Genomic DNA, 23,158 nt, shown 5'->3' on the forward strand with positions numbered 1-23,158 from the left:
CTGATATTGCTGTAGTCCATACTTCGCAGCCATATAATAGTTTAGGGACAACTTTGGCATTAAACATTTGAATTGCTGCTGGAAGGTGTTTGCCGCCCTTCTGGTGATAAAATCGGACAATGGCATTAGAGGTTGTAGTTGCAGCAAGAGAGGCAGATTGTAGATGGGTGGTCCAGGAGAGATTATAAGTAAATATTAAGCCTAGATATTTAAAGGCTTTTACCTTTTCTAAGTAGCCACCTGTGATCTTAAGCGGCTCCAGCTTGAGTTTGCGGGAACGAGTGAAGTGGAGAACTTTCGATTTTTTATAATTAATATTAAGAGCTTCCGCCTTACAATAGGCGATAAATGCATTAACTGCATTTGCTAGGTCCGCAGCTGTTCTGGATAAGATGACGGCATCATCCGCATAGAAAAGGGAAGCAACGGGGTGGCCTGCTAAGTGAGGAGGGTACTTAGTTGCTAGCTTCAAAGGGGAAAGGGCGTCATGAAGATAAAGATTAAACAGTAAAGGGGCCAAGAGACAACCTTGTCGGACGCCCCTGGCCGTTGGGAATGGGGTGGTAAGGTAGCCGTTGGGACCAATTCGAACGCGAGCTGTGGTGTTTGAATAAAGGGAAATAATTAGGGAAAGGAGGTGTGGATCAATTCCCAAATGGGCAAGTTTGGACCATAATCTCTGTCTAGGAATGGAATCAAAGGCGGCCTCCAGGTCCATGAAAGCGGCAAACAGGTGGCCTTGCCTTGGTGCAGTGTATTTACTGGCAAGGTGATAAAGAGTTAGACAGTGGTCCATGGTTGATGCTGACTTCCGGGAGCCAATCTGTTCTGGCGGTAGAATGTTTCTCTCATGGACCCATGAAAGAAGTTCTTCCAGTAAGACAGTGGCAAATATTTTCCCCGGAATAGATAGTAAGCTGATGGGGCGATAGTTCCTAGGGATGTTTGGCTGGCCGCCTTTGAAAATCGGGACTATTGTAGCTTCTCTCCAGGAGTCGGGGATGTCTAAGGCGGAGGAGATAGCGGTGAATACAGAAGTCAGCTGTTCACTCCACCAAAGAGGATCAGTCAGGAAAAGGTCCAACGGGACCATGTCTGGGCCGGGGGCCTTATTCCTACGCATGGACATTATGATGTTGAAGATGCGGGTTGAGGTAAAATTTACTGAGGAGCTTCCACAAGTTGTAGTGGAGGGTTAGAAATGGCAAAAGCTGCCCCCCCTCTATTTTTCCACATATCCCTTGAAAAGTAAGTGTGCATCTTAGTCTTAGACCTCCCAATAGAACTGGCCACCCAACAGATTGATCAGGTATGCCTATAGACTGCCATGGTGGCAGTGGTGGGGTCTCAGGTGAGTAACAGCATGCTTGGAAAAGCAATGAGCTCCCGACTTACTAGGTGGTTGGTGGGTGGGTAAGGTGACACCGGGGCCCTGGCAGAGCTGCTCTGAACCCTACAGTCCTGATTGATTATTCTACTGACTACATCCATTAAAGCGTCTTTACAAATCAAGAGCTCATATCACACTCATCAAAGCATCTCAAAGATTTCACCAAATTTTGAATCTTCAAGAGTGCAGCCATGTGGTCATGTAAGTGTGCAATCTTTTAAACTCAAAAGGCGTTATTTATTTTCTGCCGCAGAAAATAAGAGGGAGGTTTTTTTAATTGGCAGACTTCACATTCCTTAGATGCTATTTAGCACCAACATGTTAGAAATGAACACTGGGACCACAGCACTTGTGCAATTTCAGCTTTGGTATTTCTTGGCAAAATCCTCCCTCTCAGTTGTGCCGTGTGTGTGCGCGCGCGCGCGTGTGCTTCAAAAGATAACTTATCTAGCTTTGTTTGAAAAGTGATGAATCTTTCGTTTGTCTCTGCAAGAATTTGCTGTCGGATTTCATATTACTTGAAAAACAAAGCCCACAAAACAACTAGGTATAATTATGTGCCTTATGAGCTAGGAGGAACTTGGAAACCTGAAGCTATGCAGTAGCAGATGCTTTGCAACTTGTAGACTCACAGAAGTCCTTCTACTGGCCTTCTACTTCACATTGAAAAGTACTTGGAAAACCAGAAAAAATGTAAAGTGTGAACAATGTAAACTTGTGCTTGCAAACATTTTTCATACAGAACCCCTCATTAGGGAGCCATAGCAGGATGCCTGAAAACTGTGGCTTTAGGACTTCCGGTCGGTGCCAGCGCTTAATGGCGGTCCTAGCTCCGAGCTCCGGAGAAGGACTGCTTCGCAAGTTCGGGTCTTACCCGCTACGGCAAGCGGGGGACCCCTAAAATCCCAGGCGCTGAAGCCTGAGAACAAGGAGACTCGGTGGGCACCTTTGCGCCCCCCGGTACCGTGAAAGAGCCTTTTTAAAGGCTACGGATCGACATCGGGAGAGAGCGCGGTGCTGAGAGTCGCTACCCAGCCTGCGAAGTGAAGCCGCGTCGCCATAAGCGGAGAGCGCCGATTCCTTCCTGAAAAGAAAATTTGGACTGAATTCCCGTGAGTAAGAGCTGAAAGATAATCGGGACCCTTTAAATTTTAAAAATTGGGCTAAAAACGGGGGAGATTTAAACAAAGGAAGTCTGCCTCCCCCCGACTGCATGAAAGCGAAAGCAACGGAGCTCTAAACTTGCATCCGTTTAAACCCGCTCTTTGATCAGCTAAACCGGACATTTAGACCTTTGATCTCCCCTCTAGCTAGCAGGGCAGAGGGGAGGTGAATTTGATCAATAACTGCATGATCTATTGGAAGTAAAAAACCTCTGCTGTCTCACCCATCTGAAAGCATGAAACGGTCTGCCTTCTTAGCACACTGAACTGACTTTTCCCTGTGAAGTGATACTTTGATACAAAGTTTCCACAGTGCCTGGCTACTGTATAATACAAGAAGAAACAGCATAAACTGGGCAACTGTGGCAATTTGAAGTTACAAGTTCTTAGTAACATTGACTTTGACTGTGTTAATCTCCTTTTTTACATCTTGGACAGTCTCCTTTGTTTTCGTATTTGGAAATTTTGCTCTATGGCCATTTTGATTTGCTCCCTCTAGAGGATAAAGTAAAGTCCGGCACGGCCTAAGACAGTGGAATTTTCCAAGGGAGAATAAATCCCGTGGGAATTGACCTTGACATGAGTGGCTCACAAGAAGAGATAGTTACAAGAGCCAAGACCAAGCAACAACAACAACAACAGCTGCAGCAGCAACAGGTAAAGAAAAGAGGCTCAATCTCAGGCGCAACAGCCGGATCAGCAGGAACAACAGGACAAGACAAAGGAGCAGCCGTCTCTATGGAAGCTGTGACAGACGCCCTGCTCAAGATAAACCAAACTCTGGAGTCTTTGACAAAACAGACTTCAGAGAACACACTAAAATTAACAGAAATTTCAGCAAGATTAAACCAGAATACAGAATCTATAAATAAATTGGTGGAGGAAAACGCCACCACGCGCCAAATTGCGGAAGATGCCAAAGCCACTGCGGGAGAGACACAGGAGAAATTAGAGCCGATTGCCAAGAAGGTCTATGAGCATGATGCAACTTTGGCCTTGTGGGAGTTACAGAGGAAAGAGAGAAACTTAAAATTAAGACTGATTCCGGAGAATGAAAGAGACAACCTTGTGGAATATTTGACACGGGAGTTTGCGGATTGCTGGGACCTTGAGGAAGACGAATTCAAAATTACGACTGCCTTTAGATTGGGTAAAAAGCAAGACAGAAAGACCCCGAGAGACTGCTTGATCACACTCAGATCCAAGGAGGAAAGAGACAAAATACTAGGACTACACTTTGAAAAGGCCTTGCAAATCGGAAATTCAGCTGTACAGATCTTCAAAGACATCCCAAAATACATTCTGGACTTAAGAAACTTCTACAAGGACTTAGCTCTTTTGCTAAAGAAAAATTCTATCCGCTTCAGGTGGGAATTCCCACAAGGACTGTCATTTGACTACAAGGCAAAGAAGGTGAAAATAAAGACAATTCAAGATAAAGACAAATTTTTGGCAAGATACCAGGAGGACCTACAGAAGGGGACTGTGGACGTACTTGCAGAACAGAGGAGAGCACTGGATATCCTGAATCTCTCGATTGGACAAAAACCACCACCATCAGAAGAAGAGCAACAACTTGGAGCTGTTGGAGGAGCCTCAGGAAAATAGCAAGATGGCTCTGCAATTCCTTAGTTGGAACTGTAATGGGCTCAATGGGCCTTTGAAGAGAAGACAAGTATTTCATATATTGAATAGAGAACAACTGGACTTGATATGCCTACAAGAAACTCACATAACCAGAGCCCACAGGAGATTACTTATAAATAAAAGGCTAGGACAAGAATTTATTTCATCAGACAAAGTTAAGAAGAGAGGAGTTGTAATATATGTGAAGGAGAAATGGGCTCCAAAAATGATATTCAAGGACGAACAAGGGAGATATCTGGCAGTGGAGATACAAATACAAGGAGAAAAACTTCTAGTGGTTGGAATTTATGCACCAAATGAAGACAAATCTGACTTCTTTAAGAGACTCCATGAAACCCTCACTGACTATCTGGATTACAATATGATAATCATGGGAGACATGAATGGCGTGGTCTCCACCAACATGGACAAGGCACAAAGACTAACAGTTAGCAAGGAAGGGAGACTCCCTAAGACTTTTTTCGAAATGACAGAAAATATGGACTTGATAGACATATGGAGAACAAGGAACCCTCTGGAGAGAGAGGGAACTTTCTTCTCCCAAGCAATGATGACCTGGACCAGAATCGATCAAATCTGGGTTACTAGTGGAATGGCCCCAAAGATTAAGAAAGTGGAAATCTGCCCAAAAACTTGCTCCGACCATAACGCCGTGAAGATGGAGATGAAACTCACAATAACTGGTCAATTTAGATGGAGAATGAATGACACCCTCTTTCGAGATAAGGAGATTCTCACGAAGGCCCAAAAGACCCTAAAAGACTATTTTGAAATAAATTTGAGGACCGACGTGGAGAAAAGAGTGATCTGGGACGCAAGTAAAGCGGTTATGAGAGGATTTTTGATTCAACAAAATTCAATAAAGAGGAAAAAACAAAATGAGAAAAAAGAGAAGATTTTGGAAATGATAAAGGAAGGAGAGAGAAAATTAAGAACAAAACCAAAATCTCAGGACATTTTAAGAGAGATCAAGTTATATCAAACACAATATATGGAATTGATGAACCAAGAGATTGAATGGAAGATAAAGCAAATGAAGCAAAAGACTTTTGAATCAGCAAATAAATGTGGCAAACTTTTGGCATGGCAACTGAAGAAAAGGCAGAAACTAAATACAGTTACAAGCCTAGAGGTGGATGGAAAGAATATATCTAAACCTAATGAAATTAGAAATTGCTTTTTAAGTTATTTCAAAAAACTCTACACTCAAGGCCCGCAAAATGAAGAAGATATAGACAAATTCCTTGGAAAATATGGATTACAAAACATCTCTCATCAAAGTAAGATGGACTTGAACCAGAGAATCTCAGAACAAGAGATAGAGGCTGCCATTCAGAATATGCAACTGGGCAAATCTCCGGGACCAGATGGACTGACTTCCAGATACTACAAATCGCTGAAGGAATGGCTGACTCAACCACTAAGAGAAGTTTGTAATGAGATCCTTGAGGGAAAAAGGGCACCTGAATCGTGGAAAGAGGCATATATTTCACTCATACCAAAGTCAGAGACTGAAAAGACCCAACTCAAGAACTACCGCCCAATATCACTCCTTAATGTGGATTACAAAATTTTTGCAGACATTTTGGCAAAAAGATTTAAAAGAGTCTTGATGGAGAAGATTCATAAGGACCAAGCAGGTTTTCTCCCTAAAAGACACCTGGCAGACAACGTAAGGAATGTAATAGACATTCTGGAAAAGCTAGAGGTGAATATAAACACTAAAGCAGTATTGATTTTTGTGGACGCGGAGAAAGCCTTTGACAATATTTCTTGGAGTTTTATGAGGAAGAATCTTCATGGGATGGGGGTAGGCCAGGGTTTTGAGAATGGTATGGCTGCAATATATTCTGAACAAAAAGCTAAACTGATTGTAAACAATGTTGTGACTGAGGAACTTAAGATAGAAAAAGGAACACGACAGGGGTGCCCGATTTCCCCATTACTTTTTATTTCAGTTCTGGAGGTGTTGCTGAACATGATAAGAAATGACCAGCAGGTCAAAGGTGTGCAGGTCGGAGCTAAACATTATAAGTTAAGAGCGTTTGCAGATGACCTAGTATTGACTTTGCAAGAGCCAAACACTAGTACGAAAAAGGTTTTAGAAATAATACAACAGTTTGGCCAGGTAGCTGGATTTAAGTTGAACAAGCAAAAAACTAAAGTTTTAGGGAAAAACTTAACAGATATGGAAAAGGAGAAATTTCAAGAGGAAACAGGTTTGACTGTGGTAAAGAAGGTGAAATACCTAGGGGTTTACTTAACATCTAAGAATGTGAATTTGTATAAGGACAACTATGAAAAATGTTGGTCAGAAATTAAAAAAGATCTAGAAATATGGTCAAATTTGAAATTGTCAATGTTAGGCCGAATTGCAGTAATTAAAATGAATGTATTGCCTAGAATGTTATTTTTGTTTCAGACCTTGCAGATTCTTGACAAGATGGAATGTTTTAAGAGGTGGCACAAAGACATTTCGAAATTTGTCTGGCAGGGCAAAAAGCCCCGAATTAAATTTAAGATATTGACAGATGCTAAAGAAAGAGGGGGTTTTGCCCTGCCGGACCTAAAATTGTACTATGAGGCAGCAGCTTTTTGCTGGCTGAAAGAATGGATGCTCCTCGAGAACACGGACATCTTGGATCTGGAAGGTTTTAATAATGCTTTTGGTTGGCATGCATATCTTTGGTATGATAAAGTTAACAGTGCCTTTAAAAATCATATTGTTAGAAAAGCATTGTTTAATGTTTGGATAAGATATAAAGATCTATTGGAAAATAAAACCCCTAGATGGGTGTCACCAGTGGAGGCTAAAGCAGTGAAGAAACTCAATATGGAGGTCGGATGGCCGAAGTATTGGGAAATTTTAGAACAGGATGGAGATAAGTTCAAACTACAAAGTCAGGAGAAATTGAAGCATAAAGTAGAAAATTGGTTCCAATATCGTCAAATAATGGAATTTTTTAAACAGAACAGGAAAATCGGTTTCCAGGTGGAAAAATCAAAATTAGAAACCGAACTGTTAGAACCCAATACTAAGAATTTATCTAGAATGTACAACTTGCTGTTGAAATGGAACACACAGGATGAAACAGTTAAATCGGCTATGATTAAGTGGGCTCAGGATGTTGGACATAACATTATGTCAGCTGACTGGGAATGGTTATGGAACACCGGTATTAAATTTACGGCATGTAATGCCTTAAAGGAAAACATCATGAAAATGGTATACAGGTGGTACATGACCCCAGTCAAGCTGGCAAAAATCTATCATTTGCCCGATAATAAATGTTGGAAGTGTAAAGAGACTTGTCAGGGAACTGCCATCGGAGCATCAGGTGGTGGAGGGGCTCAGGGAGGAAGAAAGAGACTCAACAGCTGAAGCAGGGACCAGCAGGGGGAGGAGTGGATCTCTGAGGGAATGCGAGCAGGAGGGAGGGCTCAGGGACGCTTCCAGCGAGAACAGTGGGGAGGTATCTGAGTCTCCCATAGGGAGACCCACACCTCGCCGGAAACTGTCACGCCGTGAGTCCAGGAGACGCGTTTCCGTTAAGGAGCTCCTTTGCTGGAAACGCTTCCGCAGACAGCCACTGTCGGACTCTACTAGTGACTAGAGCAGACATGTCTGAGGAGCTCCGTCACACACGGAGGTTTGTGGGGTCGCACAAACTCTGAGGGAGCACTTTTTACGCACAAGCAGCTAATCAATCCCTAACAGCAGTCCGACAGTCTCTGTACGCTGCCTGTGCAAGAGAAAGCATTATGAGCGAACCAACCGGAACCGGAGGAGCGGGGGCTGGAGCTGGTCCAAGCTTGGAAGATAGATACCGAGCGTTGGAGGTCCAACTGGCGCTGCAGACGGCGAGGCTGGAGGAGAGAAGGGCTCAGGATGCAGACAAGAAGGGGAGAGCCACTCAGTTCCCCAGAAAGGTACCAGGATTGGTGCAGAAATTTGGGGGGGACCCCAAGGATTACCATGCCTTTAGGACAGAGATGCAATATGCCATTAATGTGCAGTTCGATGAGTTCCCTGATGAGGAATCGCGAGTTGCTTTCGTAATTGGGCATCTTGAGAAAGGGGCGAGAGACTGGGTTCGACCCCTAATGGCAACGCACAATGACGTACTAAAGGACACGATGAATTTCTTTCGTGCAATGGATATCATGTTTTCCAGCGATATTGAGGAAGGGGTGGTGCGCAGACAGCTAATGGCTTGCAAGCAGGGAAGTCGATCTGTCCGTGAGTACTGGACTGAGTTTACCATGCTGATTCACAGACTGGGTTGGGATTTATCGGCGCCACCCATTCAGATGCTATTTGAAGAAGGTCTTTCTTCGGCGGTGAAAGACGAGCTGTCACGGAGCCCCAGGGCGGGGTCTATGGATCAGCTGACCAAATCTGCGCTGACCATAGGAGCGCGGCAGGAGGCAAGAGCCTTGGAGAGGCGGGAAGGGAGAGGGGAACGTTGGAAGGAGTTCCGCATTCCAGACATTCCTGAGCCAGCTTTCCCGCCGGCAGAGCCGATGGAAATCGGAACAGCGCGCGCGCGCACATTTTCAAAAACCAGCGAGGGGGCTAAGAAGGAGGGAAAGGGCGCCCGGAAATGCTATCTCTGCCAACAGCCAGGCCACTTTGCCAGAGTCTGCCCCCAGAGGAAGGAATGGCAAGGGATGGTGGGAGCTGTTGAGGGGGGAGAACAGGGGGGAACGGAGCAAGTAAAAGCCAACGCCTGGTTGCCACAATCGGGGCACTGCAGCCAGGCCAAAGAGCAGTGAAAGTGCCCGTGCCAGAAGCTCCTCGACCTGCTCTAGTGATTGAAGTGTCGCTAGAGCTGCAAAATGGGCACCCCCTAAAAATAAAGGCGCTATTGGACTCAGGCAGCTCCTGCAATTTTATGAGCAAGGAGTTTGCTGCTGAACACCAGATACAGACTATCCCTTTAAGCAACCCCCTGCAGGTGACCACGATTGATGGCAGGGAGTTGTTGGGAGGAGGAGTCAGCTTGCAGACTGTCCCAATGATAATGAGGGTGGCAAGGCACACAGAACTGATAGCGTTTAATGTGGCCACCCTGGGAGGCGCTCCCATTATTTTGGGAATGAGCTGGCTAGCTCTACATGATCCGCTGGTTGGCTGGCATCAAAGAGTGGTGTCCTTTGGTTCAGCACATTGCTTAGAACACTGCAAAGGGGAAAAGGGTTCAGCAGGGGCCCAAGCCACCCTAGCAGGGACTGAAGTAATGGAGAAGGTGAAGGTACCACCACAGTATGCAGATCTCAGCGACGTGTTCAGCGAGAAGGAAGCTGACCAACTACCACCTCATAGGCCCTTTGATTGCCAGATCAATTTACTCCCTGGAGCACAGCTTCCCGTGGGCAAGTTGTATGCCATGTCAGACAGAGAAATGCAGGAGTTGCGAGGGTTTATTGACAAGAACCTGAAGAGAGGCTTCATCAGAGAGTCCAAAGCAGCAGGGGGTAGCCCAGTGTTTTTTGTGGACAAAAAAAACGCGGACAAGCCGAGACTTGTATGTGATTTTAGGAGGTTAAATGCAGTGACTGAACCAGTGGCTTTCCCTATGCCCAGGATTGATGATATTTTGACCAGGGTGAGGAAGGGAAAGATCTTTACAAAGCTGGATCTAAGGGGGGCGTACAACCTGATACGCATAAGGAAAGGGGATGAATGGAAAACCACCATGTTTACCCCTTTGGGGGCATTTGAATACCTCGTTATGCCATTTGGATTACAAGCAGGCTCAGCGTGTTTTCAATCTTTTATGAACCACGTACTGGGCCCTTTGCTCTACAAGAATTGCGTTGCTTTCCTAGATGATGTGTTGGTGTATTCGGAGAATGAGGAGCAACATGTGAGAGACGTCAGAGAAGTGTTGAGCAGACTGCAAGCCAACAGGCTGTGGGTCAAACTGGAGAAGTGTCGGTTCCATACCAAGGAGGTGGAATTCCTGGGGTACCGCCTGTCAGACAAGGGATTGGCCATGGATCCCGGCAAGGTACAGGCAGTGCTGGAATGGAAAACACCCAAAACCAAGAAGGATGTGCAGAGGTTCCTAGGGTTTGGAAACTTTTATCGTAAGTTCATCCGCAACTTCGCCCACCTGACGGCGCCCATCACTGACTGTCTCAGCAGTAAAAAGAAGTTTGTATGGACGGCGGAGGCGGAGCGAGCGTTTGAGGAGCTGAAAAGGGCCTTCGCCTCTGAAGAACAACTTCTGCATGTGGATTTACGAAAGAAGCTAAGGGTTGAAACAGACGCATCTGACAGAGCCATAGGGGCGGTGCTTCTTCTGCAGCCGGGGAAGGAGGAGTCAGAGTGGCGACCGTGTGCCTTCTTTTCGCGAAAGCTGAACAAATCCGAGAGGAACTACACGGTGTACGACCGAGAACTTCTTGCTATTCATGAGGCGTTCCGGAGATGGAGGCATCTGCTAGTTGGTGCACAACATAAGGTGCAAGTGTGCACGGACCATAAAAATCTAGAGTACTGGAGAACTGCGCGAGTGCTCAACCAAAGGCAGTTGAGATGGGCCCAGGAGTTCTCCAAATTTAACTTTGAGATTTGTTACGTGCCAGGCCCAGAGAATGTTAGGGCGGACGCTCTCTCACGCAAACCTGAATATTTGGAGGGGGAGGGAGCACCCGAAGAAACCCATATCATTCCAGAGGACCGCTGGGTGTGTGGGGCGACTTTGGTGGGGCAAAGGGAATTGGTAGAGGGTACGGTGCATGATGCATACGCCCAGGACAAACTCAGGGGTCTCAGGAGGGAGGAAGACAAATCCGGTGGTTTTGAGGAGAGAAACGGGGCATTGTATTATAAGGGAGCGTTATATATACCTGAAGGGGAATTGAGGGAGAAGGTACTCAAGCAGCTGCACGATAACCCCACAGCAGGGCATTTTGGGCAACACAAGACCATGTGGCTGGTTACCAGGGAATTTTGGTGGCCCAAGGTCAGGGAAGATGTGCGGGAGTATGTGAGAGGGTGTGAACAATGCCAAAGAGCCAAGGGGGAGAGGCGGGCGCCGGCTGGTTTATTAGAACCACTGCCCACACCTGAAAGACCGTGGGAAGCAGTGGCAATAGATTTCATGACGGATCTGCCAAGGTCTAGAGGGAAAACAGCCATCATGGTGGTAGTAGACCTGTTAACTAAAATGGCCCACTTTATAGCCTGCTCACATGCGGTCACAGCAGAAGAAACAGCCAAATTGTTTGTAGAGAATGTGTTTCGGTTGCATGGCGCCCCCTTGAGGGTGGTTTCAGACCGAGGGAAACAATTTACTTCCAGGTTCTGGAGGAAGCTCATGAGCTTACTGCATGTAGAGGTTAATTTTTCAACGGCCCGTCATCCAGAAACCAACGGGCAGGCGGAAAGAGCAAATGGGGTTCTCCAACAATATTTGCGGTGTTATGTTAATGACAGAGAGAATGATTGGGTGGAGAAGCTGGCGTTGGCAGAATTTGCCTACAACAATGCAGAGAACGTGTCCACGGGGATGAGCCCCTTTTTGGCTAATCACGGGTGCCATCCCAGAGCCTTCCCAGGGGGGGAGGGGGAGAACTGGAGCGTTCCAGCTGCTGAACAGTTCGTTGAAGAAATGGAAGCGATCCATCGCCAGCTCCAACTCAACTTAAACAGGGCTAAGGAGGAATATAAGAGGCAGGCAGACAAAAACAGAAGGGAAGGTGAAAGCATCAGGGTGGGGGACCAGGTGTGGCTGTCAACCCAAGGGTTGCCGTTCAAAGGAGGTTGTAAGAAATTAAGACCCAAAAGGCTGGGTCCGTTTGAAGTCATGCAGCAGGTCAATCCAGTGGCTTTCAGGCTCCGGTTACCGAACCACATGAAGCTGCACCCAGTTTTTCACAGGTCGTTGCTGTCACCGTATAGAGGAGACAGTGAAGGGAGGGTCACTAGGGGACCAGCAATGGAGGAGAAGGAACACAGCTACCATGTAGCGGAGATCCTCGATTCCAGGTGGAAGGGAGATCAAGTAGAGTATTTGGTAATGTGGGAAGGGGAACCGGAGTCGGAAAACACCTGGGTTAGGGCAGAGGATGTCAATGACGAAGTTTTAATAGAGACTTTTCATCAGAGGTTCCCACGTAAACCTCAGCCTGTAGCGAGGTTCCGAAGGGAATACTTTGCCACCACCGACGAGGAAGAGGAGTTGGAGGGGTTCCCAGATTCTGAAGAGGAAGAGGATTCAGCGAGCCAGGACGACGATCGATGGAGGGAATTGTTCGAGACGTCGGAAGATGAGGAAGATTCTTTTCGGGGTTTTAGCCCTTCACCTCCCAGGGGAGAGGAAATGGGAGGGGGTGAGGGGGGCCCTGGAGGGGAGGTGGATGTCAGGGAACTGCCATCGGAGCATCAGGTGGTGGAGGGGCTCAGGGAGGAAGAAAGAGACTCAACAGCTGAAGCAGGGACCAGCAGGGGGAGGAGTGGATCTCTGAGGGAATGCGAGCAGGAGGGAGGGCTCAGGGACGCTTCCAGCGAGAACAGTGGGGAGGTATCTGAGTCTCCCATAGGGAGACCCACACCTCGCCGGAAACTGTCACGCCGTGAGTCCAGGAGACGCGTTTCCGTTAAGGAGCTCCTTTGCTGGAAACGCTTCCGCAGACAGCCACTGTCGGACTCTACTAGTGACTAGAGCAGACATGTCTGAGGAGCTCCGTCACACACGGAGGTTTGTGGGGTCGCACAAACTCTGAGGGAGCACGTTTTCACGCACAAGCAGCTAATCAATCCCTAACAAGACTGAAGGTACCTTTTATCACCTTTGGTGGACATGCCCGAGGATTAAGGCCTTCTGGGAAATGATCTACAATGAAATGAAAAAGGTACTTAAATGTACCTTTCCTAAAAAACCAGAGGCCTTTCTCTTGGGCATTGTCGGCCAATTGGTGACAAAGAAAGATAGAACTTTTTTTATGTATGCCACAACAGCAGCAAGAATACTCATCGCAAAGTATTGGAAGACACAAGATTTACCCACTGTGGAAGAATGGCAGATGAAAGTGATGGACTATATGACACTGGCCGAGATGACAGGCAGAATCCGTGACCAACGAAAAGAGACGGTGGAAGAAGAGTGGAAAAAATTTAAAAGCTATTTTAAGGACTACTATAAACTTAATGAATGCTAAAATGTTGTGGTTTCAGGAAGCAAAAGGGTACAGGGATACAAGGCTAGACTATAAAAGAGGACTAAGATGATAGAGATTGGAAAGTAACATTTGGGAGTTGCTAGTTGAATTATGGACATTGGGATGCAGAGAGGGGGGGTATGGGGAAGTCCAGGAAAAGAGGTTTATGAAAATATGTTTGAAATTATACGTGTATGTTTGTCATTTTTAGTGTTTGTTTGTTTTTCTTAAAAATGCTGTAAAATCAATAAAAATTTTATATAAAAAAAAAAAAAGAAAACTGTGGCTTTAATGGGAAACCCAGGGTTCCCACTGTCCAGTGTATGGAAAGGCCCTTATGCATGTTTGAAACTTGACCACAGCATCAAGTGATGGCTTCTTTGTGCAAATGAGCTATTAGATGAATCACTGCCATGAGAACTATGATATCACCTGATGCCAACTCAAACACAAGTTTTCAGCTGAGAGTAAGGCATTTCACATATTCAGCTGACAGTCATCAAGAGATGAGTAATCGACTGAATGTGTGACGCAACCAATGTTTACTCTGGGGTTGGTGCCGCTGTCCAGCTTCTTCCTTGATTTCATGCACAATTTCTTATTTATCTCAGGCAATTTTCCAAACGAGTGTATCTCTCTGCATTTATATATGCTGTTTTATGTTATGAGCATTTTATGTGACTGGCAAGAGTTCTGGTTTTTGAACAATTCAGAGATATACAATCAAGCATCAAAGGAAGGAAGAAGAGTTTGGATTTGACATCCCGCTTTATCACTACCCGAAGGAGTCTCAAAGCGGCTAACATTTCCCTTCCTCCCGCACAACAAACACTCTGTGAGGTGAGTGAGGCTGAGAAACTTCAGAGAAGTGTGACTAGCCCAAGGTCACCCAGCAGCTGCATGTGGAGGAATGGGGAAGCGAACCTGGTTCACCAGATTACGAGGCTACCAGTCTTAACCACTATACCACACTGGGAAACGGAACAAATGAAGAAAGACTGAGGGTGGTGGTGTGGAAGAGGACTCTTGATTTGTGGGTACCCTCCTCTAACTGGTTCCCAGTCTACCATGGAAGACAGCTGTTCTGTATTTCCCGTCACCCTCTGAGAACTTCAGATGAGATCGAAATTCACAACTACCAACAACAGAGCACAGCACTGATTAATTATTGCCTTCACTAACCAGCAGGATACTCCTACAACTGGATGCACCACTGGTCATTAGAACCGATGGCAGGACATTGTGGCTATGGGGTTCAGATCAAGAAATTGAGGGCAGAAATATCAATACCTGCTGGTGAAAGGTTAAATCTCAGAGTTTTGAAATCTAGAGCTGATGGATACAGATTACTAATATTTCCCTTTGGCACCCAATACCAAACCCTGGTCGAGGCAGGATAATGACATAGGTGGGCATCCGTTCCAATGTGGTTAAGGCAGCTCATTCATTCTCAGAATTTCAGCCTTGGTCTGAACCAAGAAACACCTTTAATCAAATCTAAGCAGTTCCCAGCAAAACGGCTCCTGGATGTGGACAAGGGGATGAGAGCAGCTACACAGATATGGTCGAAGGGGTAAAAATGAAGATTTATGAGCACAATATTTGCCTTGTGAAGGCAAGCTTGTCCATGCCGTTGGGCTAATTAAAATAATCCATCACACAGTGTGTGTCTGAGGCCAGGTCAGCTGAAAAGCTGGGTATAAACCAAATGTCAAGATGTGCCGATGGAAAAGCATATTTGTATGTGAATATCTGTGTGTGAGCTTGCACATGCACATCTGTGTGTGTCAGTACCAGATTGTGAGAATGTTTTGTTGGTTTTACTGCTCTATCTACAGTAACTGTTTGGTAAATAACGCTCCAAAACAGTTGCAATGATGCAACAACAACAGCTGCAATGCTGTGTGCAGAAGGCCTTGTTTCTACTTAAAGGATCATAGAAACATAGAATTGTAGAGTTGGAAGAGACCCTGAAAGTCATCTAGCCCAACCCCCTGCAATCCAGGAATCTCTGGAACCTGACCTAGACCCGGTTCTCCATCTGCTTGCCCCTGCAGCCTCTAGCTCTGGGACCAGGTCACTGGACAAGGGAAATGCCATATTTTGTTCTATCCAAGTTGCACTGGGTAATATGTCCAGAACACTGGAAAACACTTGTGTGAAACTGCACATGCATCCCCAAAGGTTTGCCTGCCCTGGGTCCAAAATTAAGGCTGTAAGCAGGAGTACAAACACTGTAGAAAGTAACAGTGTCCATGTCCAGCCTCTTCTTGAAAGTAGCTTCCAGTTATCCTGGCCCCAAATCATTTGGGATTTTATAGAACAGAACAAGCATCTTCAGTTGTGCTCAGACTGAAAGGCAGGGTAATTGATATTGTCCATTTGGTCCATAAAGTGCACACCAGTCACAGTCTGGCTGCCGTATTTTGCACTAGCTGAGGTTTCTGGAAACTCTTCAAGGGCAGCCCCACACAGAGCACACTGCAATAACCTAAAGGAAGAGATGATTCAGGCATGAATCACTGGGGCCAGATCCTCCCCCTTCTCCTCCACAAAGGCTTATAGCTGGAGTAGCAGCCAATGCAGCCACTTGACCCTCCAGGAGTAATGCTGGATCCAAAATACCCTTCAGCTTGTGAGTGAACCTAGTGCTTCTTTTTCATCCAGAACAGGCTTGCCTACTGCCCTTCTGTCTTGTCTGGACTGAGTCTCAATATTTCAGACCACATACAATCCATCAGTATGTCCAGGCAGTCTAGATTCAGTCCAAGTCACAACTAAAAAGAAACATGCCTTTCCTTTCTTGCACAGTTTCACGAGGAAGGTATTTCCCCCTCCTTGGGTTAGCTCTTATTCTGTAGGGAACCAGCAGAAAGGTTTAGAAAGATTTTGCAGGTCTCATTAACACACCTGTACTATGTTCTGCATGCTCCCTATTAAATGTACTTGTAAATTATCTATCTTGGTTTAACAACAAGGTACCAAAGAAAGCACGCAACTCTTTTTTAAAAAAAAAAACCTACCTAAGTTGACCAAATAATTGTAGATGGAATACGAAGAATAAAACTGTATTTGTAAATTAGCAACAACCAGTGAACATGGTTGCTTTTAAATGTGCTATTTTTACACTGATAGTGCAATTATTTGCTGTGGGTATTCAAATTGGGATCAATGGGGGGAAATGAAGGCATAAATACCCCAAATAAATTTGCATTTCTCCGTTTGCCCTTAATTGTGGGTTAACCTCAAACTAAGCCTGTGATTGCAGCCAGGTTACCCCTAGTCTTAAACAACCTCTTGGTGTCTCAGTTTAGCCACTAATAATTTACGCTTACACATACATATATAGGGGTGCAAATATATAAAAAAGCACTTCAGATGAGACTGAAAATCACTACATTGCACAAAGTATTATCTATTGATCAGAATTTTCACTTGTGTCTCAAAGGTCACGTTCACCCTTGAGAAGCATGGAATGCACAATTGATCGGCTACGACTGCAGCCTAATAGTTTCTGATTATGGCTGCAAATGGACCTGAAAGAAAACTCATTTGTTTATGGCACTAAACAACAAAACTCGCTTGGCAGCTCTCCGTGGCCATTTGAACATCTCTCGTCACCAACATCCATCTGATTAATGTACAGTAATTTGACAAGATGAGAACAGTATGCCATCGCGGCTGGTAATGACATTTTCTTGGGAGAGCCACAAGTGATCTCCCCCAGAAGCGAGAGAGAAGGCCAATCCCAGGAATGGCCTCATTATCATAAGCAACTCATTATGGCAGAAGCAGCTGTGCAGGCAGCCTTCAGAATGAGTTTTACTGGGCTATCTGCTATCATGATGCCTCTGTCAAAAATGCTTACATTCTACCATGTATGATGAATCTGGAAGGAAGGCTTCTCAAGGGCATATTGGAATCGCAACTTATTCTAAACAAGCATGGGAACATCGAGCATTGAAGCTTCACCAGTGCCTTCGTGGGGAGGCCCCTTTCTGAAATGCTGCCGCTTTCTTACCTGCAACAGAGGCCTCTGCACACCCAGCATCTTCATGGTGTCTGCGCTGGCCAGGATCTTCAGTGGCTCAGTTATCTTGGTGACTCCTTCAATTTCCTTGTTGATTTCTCCCAGGACTTGGCTAAGAAAGATGTTCTTGATGTACATGGTGAGGAATTCCCGGAGTGGGCACTGCTTAGTTGGGCTGAGTCCCAAAGCGTGCTCAATCTCTTGAATAAATCTGAAACACATTAAAGCAGGGGAAACTCATTGTTACTATGTTTGCCGAGTCAAATGGAACTAGATTTCAGCTAACCATTTCCAGACGTTTTATGGAACAAGGGGTGAATCCTTACCTTATCTTTCAGAAACACGCTCCTACTAGAATTGAAAGAAGTCCGTTTATCTTAAAAAGCTTATCATTTGTACAGCTCCCATTAAAACAGGGCTGGGGAACCACCAGCCCATGGGCCAGATGCCTTTGCCCTGGTGTGGCTGCTGTCGCATGATGACAGTTTTTAGGAGCCACAGGTGAGAGCTGAGTGCAGGGTGGGGACCAAAGGTGGACAAACTATTCCAGAAGGAGCATGACATGACCCCCACCAGAGGTACTACCCCTCTGCTAACACCCCATACAATTTTATAATGTGTAGTTTGAGCCTAAAATGGCATCAGGGATGTGGGTGGCACTGCAGTCTAAACCACTGAGCCTCTTAGGCTTGCCAATTAGAAGGTTGGTGGTTCGAATCCCCGCAACGGGGTGGGCTCCCGTTGCTCTGTCCCAACTCCTGCCAACCTAGCAGTTTGAAAGTATGCCAGTGCAAGTAGATAAATAGGTACCACTGCGGCGGGAAGGTAAATGGTGTTTCTGTGCACTCTGGCTTCCGTCATGGTGTTCCATTGTGCCAGAAGCGGTTTAGTCATGCTGGCCATATGATCTGGAAAGCTGTCTGCGGACAAATATTGGCTCCCTCAGCCTGAAAGTGAGATGAACGCTGCAACCCCATAGTCGCCTTTGACTGGACTTAACTGTCCAGGGGTCCTTTACCTTTACCTAAAATGGCATCATTGGACAGAGAGGGTTTATGGGATTACTCCTTGAATACACTGGCTTGGGGCAAGCGGTGGGGGAATACGTGCATTATTGGGACACCCAGAGGACAGCCAGTGCATCAGAACAGCCCATCACTGCCTGGAAGGAAGAAGATGACAAAGCTAAAGTCCCTTTCAATTACTTGGCAGCCGCAATTTGTGGCTGACATCCTGCATATGGCTGAGTGGGTCCAACGTGACATGCAGGTCTATGCGGGAAATTTTTCTTAAACCATTTCATCAAGAAAAGAACCATCCAGATGTAAATTTCCAAGGGAATCAAACTCTGCTCTCAGCGGTCCCAAATGAAACTATCTCGCACCGGCAGAGGAAAACGGAGGAAAAACCCATAAAGGTAAAAAGCCCTGTGGGGTGTATTTTCTCAGTGTGAGAGAGCAAGTCATATGGCAAGTCAAGGATGGAAAATTCCCTTAACGCATGGTAATTACACTTATTTAACATAACAACTGCAGTGCTTATTCTTGTAAAATGCTAAGGAGATTTCTGCAAATCAAAATGCAAAGCAAGGAACATTTCTGGGTTGCTAGACCATGGCCCCAGTTGATGAGGGGAGCTGGGGGGGGGTGTCCAAAAACTTAATGAAGCTGAATGCGGGAAGGGGGGGGATCTCTTGCCTGTTCTCATAAGGCTATGAAATGCCTGAAGGGAAGAACAGGGTCTGGGAGGAAGCCCTAAAAATGCAGGAGGAATAGCTGAAAGCTCCATCTCATATCCAATTCAGAGGCAAGCGCTTGCCGAGTGATATACAAATTTAACTTGTTTTATCTTTCTAGGAAAGCATTCAAGGTGATTTGTGACTACAATTAAGCAGTCCCTCTAGACAGAAAAGCACTTTAGGTAAAATCAGGTGTCTCTCTTCTTCTCCTTCTCCCCCCCCCCCCCATGACAAGTCATTGTATTTTTATTGTTACTCATGTAACAACTTGTTTCCGAAAACTTAAGTAATTTTAACTCCCAACTTTATTGCCTAAGCTAGCCTGCAATACAGATTTGTTAAGGAAACGGATGACTTTTGCATCTTTTGCAAATTATGTCAGTCTTTTGCTTTTTCTGTTGCAACACTTCTTATACAAGAGATGTTTAAAAACGCAGTTTCGCTAAATAATTGTAAAAGAATATTGCAATAATAAAGAAAATATGATAGCCATCTTCAAATATCTCAAGGACTGTCACATGGAAGAGGAAACAATTGTGTTTTCTCCTGATCTGGAGGGTAGGACTCAAACCAATGGATTCAAGTTACAAGAAAGGAGATTCCAAGGAAACTTATGAAAAACTTTCTGACAGTAAGAGCTGTTCCACAGTGGAATGGTCTCCCTTGGGAGGTTGCAGACTCTCCTTCCTTAGAAGTTTCTAAGCAGAGGTTGGATGATCATCTGTCATGGATGCTTTAGCTGAGATTCCTGCATTGCAGGGGTTGGACTAGATGACCCTTGGGGTCCCTTCCAACTCTATAATTTTATGATTCTATGATCTATGAATACCTCTTCTATCACAGCACCAGTAGTTTGATATAGCTGCCAACTTGATCATACAACTAGGTTTTATGAGGCCAGTGATGTTCTAAGTTTGTTCCAGCAAGCCTTGCACTCCTTTGGGATAGTTATCAGGCATTCTGCAATGACCTCAGACAATCTTATGTGAAAAATGACCTGTTCTCCATCACCAGAGCAGGCTACTCTGGGCTGTAAGCTAGGGTTACCAGATGTCCCCGGTTCCCAGGAACAGTCCCCGGATCTGCAAATCTGTCCCTGGATAAATTCTGTTCCCGGAATGTCCCCAGATTTGCAAATCTGTCCCCGAGAAATGTGGCAGTGGCAGCTTCAGTAGCCCGGAGCCAGCCTGGTAGCGCAGTTGGCTCTGGCTGGCTTCAGGAGCTGCTTGCTGCCATGGTGCCCGCCATTTTTCCTTGCCAGAAGTCCCCATATGGTGTGTTGTGCACAAGACACATCATATAGGGACTTCTGGGAGGCAAACTGGTGGGCACCACGGCAGCAAGCAGCTCAAGAGGCCAGCCAGAGCCAACTGCGCTACCAGGCTGGCTCTGGGCTGCTGACCGCTGCTGCTGCTGCCACTGCTGAAGGGGAACCGGGGACATCTGGTGGTACAGATCTCCTGCCCCCTTTGTTTTGACTGATCGGGGGAGGCTCGGGACTTGCGGGCGGGTGGCCGTTGCCCAGTTTTTTAAAAAACTCCTTGCATTTATGTTTCACAAGGTGCGAAAGAAGGGCTTTGCCCCTTTATACAATATGCATGTGTGCTTGGGCCCAGGATCTTTTGCCTCACCGTCCCCACTACTGACTCCCTGTTGCTACTCAGCTTCAAAAAAAAAGTGTCCCTGGATTCATTGAAAAAAATCTGGTAACCATACCGTAAGCCGACCTAGTTTACTGTATCCGCCTGAGACCACGCCGTTCCTCCTTCCTGGTCATGATTGCTTTTTGTTTCAAGAACTTGTGTTTTATTCTGCTTTTATCTAGTACACTGTTTCAGTGGCTTTGTGTTATGAGATTGCTTTTAGCAAAGGGCAGAATTTGACACCATTCTGAAGCAAGGACATAGGCGCCGACTCCATGGGGCCTGAGGGGGCTCGAGCCCCCTCAAATTTTTTGGGGGGGGGCTCAGCCCCCCCAATAATCTCGGGCGCCCTTCCAGCAGAGCGCCGCCGCCGCCCCCCGCCTCCTCCCCACCTGCTCCCTCGCCAGCCAGCCAGCCAGCCGCGCGCCCTAGTCGGAGAGCCCCGGCCGTCCCCCGCGAGATTAGGGAATCCCCGGGGGCGGGGGCTCCTGCCTCGCTGCTTCGCAACACCACCGCCACTGCCAAGGCACTGCCGGGGGGAATTTCCTTCCTCCTGGCGGTTTCAGCCCCCGCGAGAACGACCGACCGGGTACCAATCGGCTGGCTGGGGGTGTGTGGCTTGCCCTATTTAGGGCCGGAGCGGAGGGGGCTCGCCCTCTCTTCTCCGGCTAGCCCCACGTTTCCCGCATATCAGCTGTTCCGGAGCTGATTAATAGGTGCAGCACGCTCTCCCCTATTCGCTCACGAGGAGGCGGCGCCACTTTATTTGCATATTCATGAGCTTATTTATTATTCATGAGCTTTCCCGGCCCCCCCCCCAATATTTTGTATAAGTCCGCGTCCCTGAGCAAGGACAGCCACATAAATATTTTCAGAAGTCATCCTCTGGATGGTTGAATGAGCCTAGGAGATCTTCCTACGGAAAGCTAACACTTCTACGGAAAGAACCAAAGGGCAGCTCATACGATCCATTACCCTGGAATAAAAACCCTTGAACGTAACTTCAGCTTTTGAACTGCTTACAAACCCAAGAGGCATCCTTTACCTATATGAGTTTCCTTTAAGCGTTATGGTAGGAAAAGCTACCCATTCCAAGTTTCCTGCCTGGCAGGGGGTTGGACTAGATGGCCCTTGTGGTTTCTTCCAACTCTATGATTCTATGATTCTATGATCCTGTGAACAAGACTATAACTATTATCTATGGCAAATAGCATTTAACATTCCCTAGTGCAGCAACCCCTGCCGGCACCTTGGGTGGACCAAAGTTCTTGAGCTTTCCTGAGGAAATCAAAGTCGCCAAGCTTTTTCTTAGGGCAGCCACCCATTTGTGCTGACCATAAGCCAACATAAAATATTGATGCCCTACAGACGCCCACCCTGTGTGGGTCATTCCCTCCTGGCTGCCTTCGCTACTGCCCATACCCTTCAATGTGTGTGGGATGAAACTCTCTGGAGTTCCTTGGTTGTGCAGATAGAAGTAAAAGTATTAACTTCAGGATAATGCTCCTTTCATGATCATGATTAAGTGGATTTACAAACCCAGAATATCAAGGAGTTCTGCTTTTTATGGAAACACGATAGTCCTTGGCATGTCTTTAAAATATTCTGTCAGCTCATGGCCCTTGAATGGCTGCAGCTGAGTCCATCATTGATCTAAGCATTATATAATGGCTACGTCCAATCCAAGAAGTGCCAAAGTGCTAATGGTCCCCTTTGTGTAGAATGAAAACACCATATTGCTCTTTTTCTCTTCCAAAAGTACAGCAGCCATTTCAAGTGGACAAAGCTGCATTTGGCAAAACTAAGTTGATGAAAGCTTCTTTCTCATCCCATTCCTACACCATCTCCTGCAGCCTCCCTCCCTTTCTTGGCAGAAAAGATATCTTACTGAAGCTCTGAAAGTGTCAGAGGATGCCGACGATTAAACATGCAGGCAGCTTAATGCATATAATGAACATAAAGCATCCACCTTACTGGATGCGCCAGAGATCATTTGCTACTGAAGACACAGTCATTGAGGAGGTACTAAAAGGAGAAATGCACAGCATTTGAAGAGGGAAACTAGACACTAGGGAATTGGGCTACAGTATTATCACTTATTACAGAACAGATATTGCTTTTAAGAACAAGCTGGTGACAAATACTTCGGTGTATGGAAAGATAAACCATTCTGTCTGCACTGTGTGCTCCCAAATCTCCCCCTCCCCCTTAGCAGCTCTCATTCTATTCAGCCTCCAGCTTTTCCTACTGTAATGCTGAAAGGAAACCAACAATTCTCTGAATTCAACACCTTGCTTTAAAGTTGCCCATGTATGCTTGCAACCCATTTTGGGCTGTTGTGGATGAGCTGGCATCCATGTGGATCACTCTCCCTCG

General features: G+C 46.0%; 1 protein-coding gene across 1 annotated transcript in view; it reads right to left on the reverse strand.

Annotated features, from left to right (window-relative positions):
- Positions 1 to 23,158, reverse strand: part of EXOC4 (exocyst complex component 4) — a 369,665-nt gene that overhangs the window by 74,616 nt on the left and 271,891 nt on the right. The window contains exon 11 of the mRNA XM_083461060.1: positions 17,393 to 17,612. Coding sequence (XP_083317186.1) covers positions 17,393 to 17,612 — 220 coding nt within the window. The remainder of the gene's footprint in view (positions 1 to 17,392; positions 17,613 to 23,158) is intronic.

This window comes from Podarcis liolepis (assembly GCF_965112155.1).
Source record: "Podarcis liolepis genome assembly, chromosome: 10".
Taxonomy (NCBI): domain Eukaryota; kingdom Metazoa; phylum Chordata; class Lepidosauria; order Squamata; family Lacertidae; genus Podarcis; species Podarcis liolepis.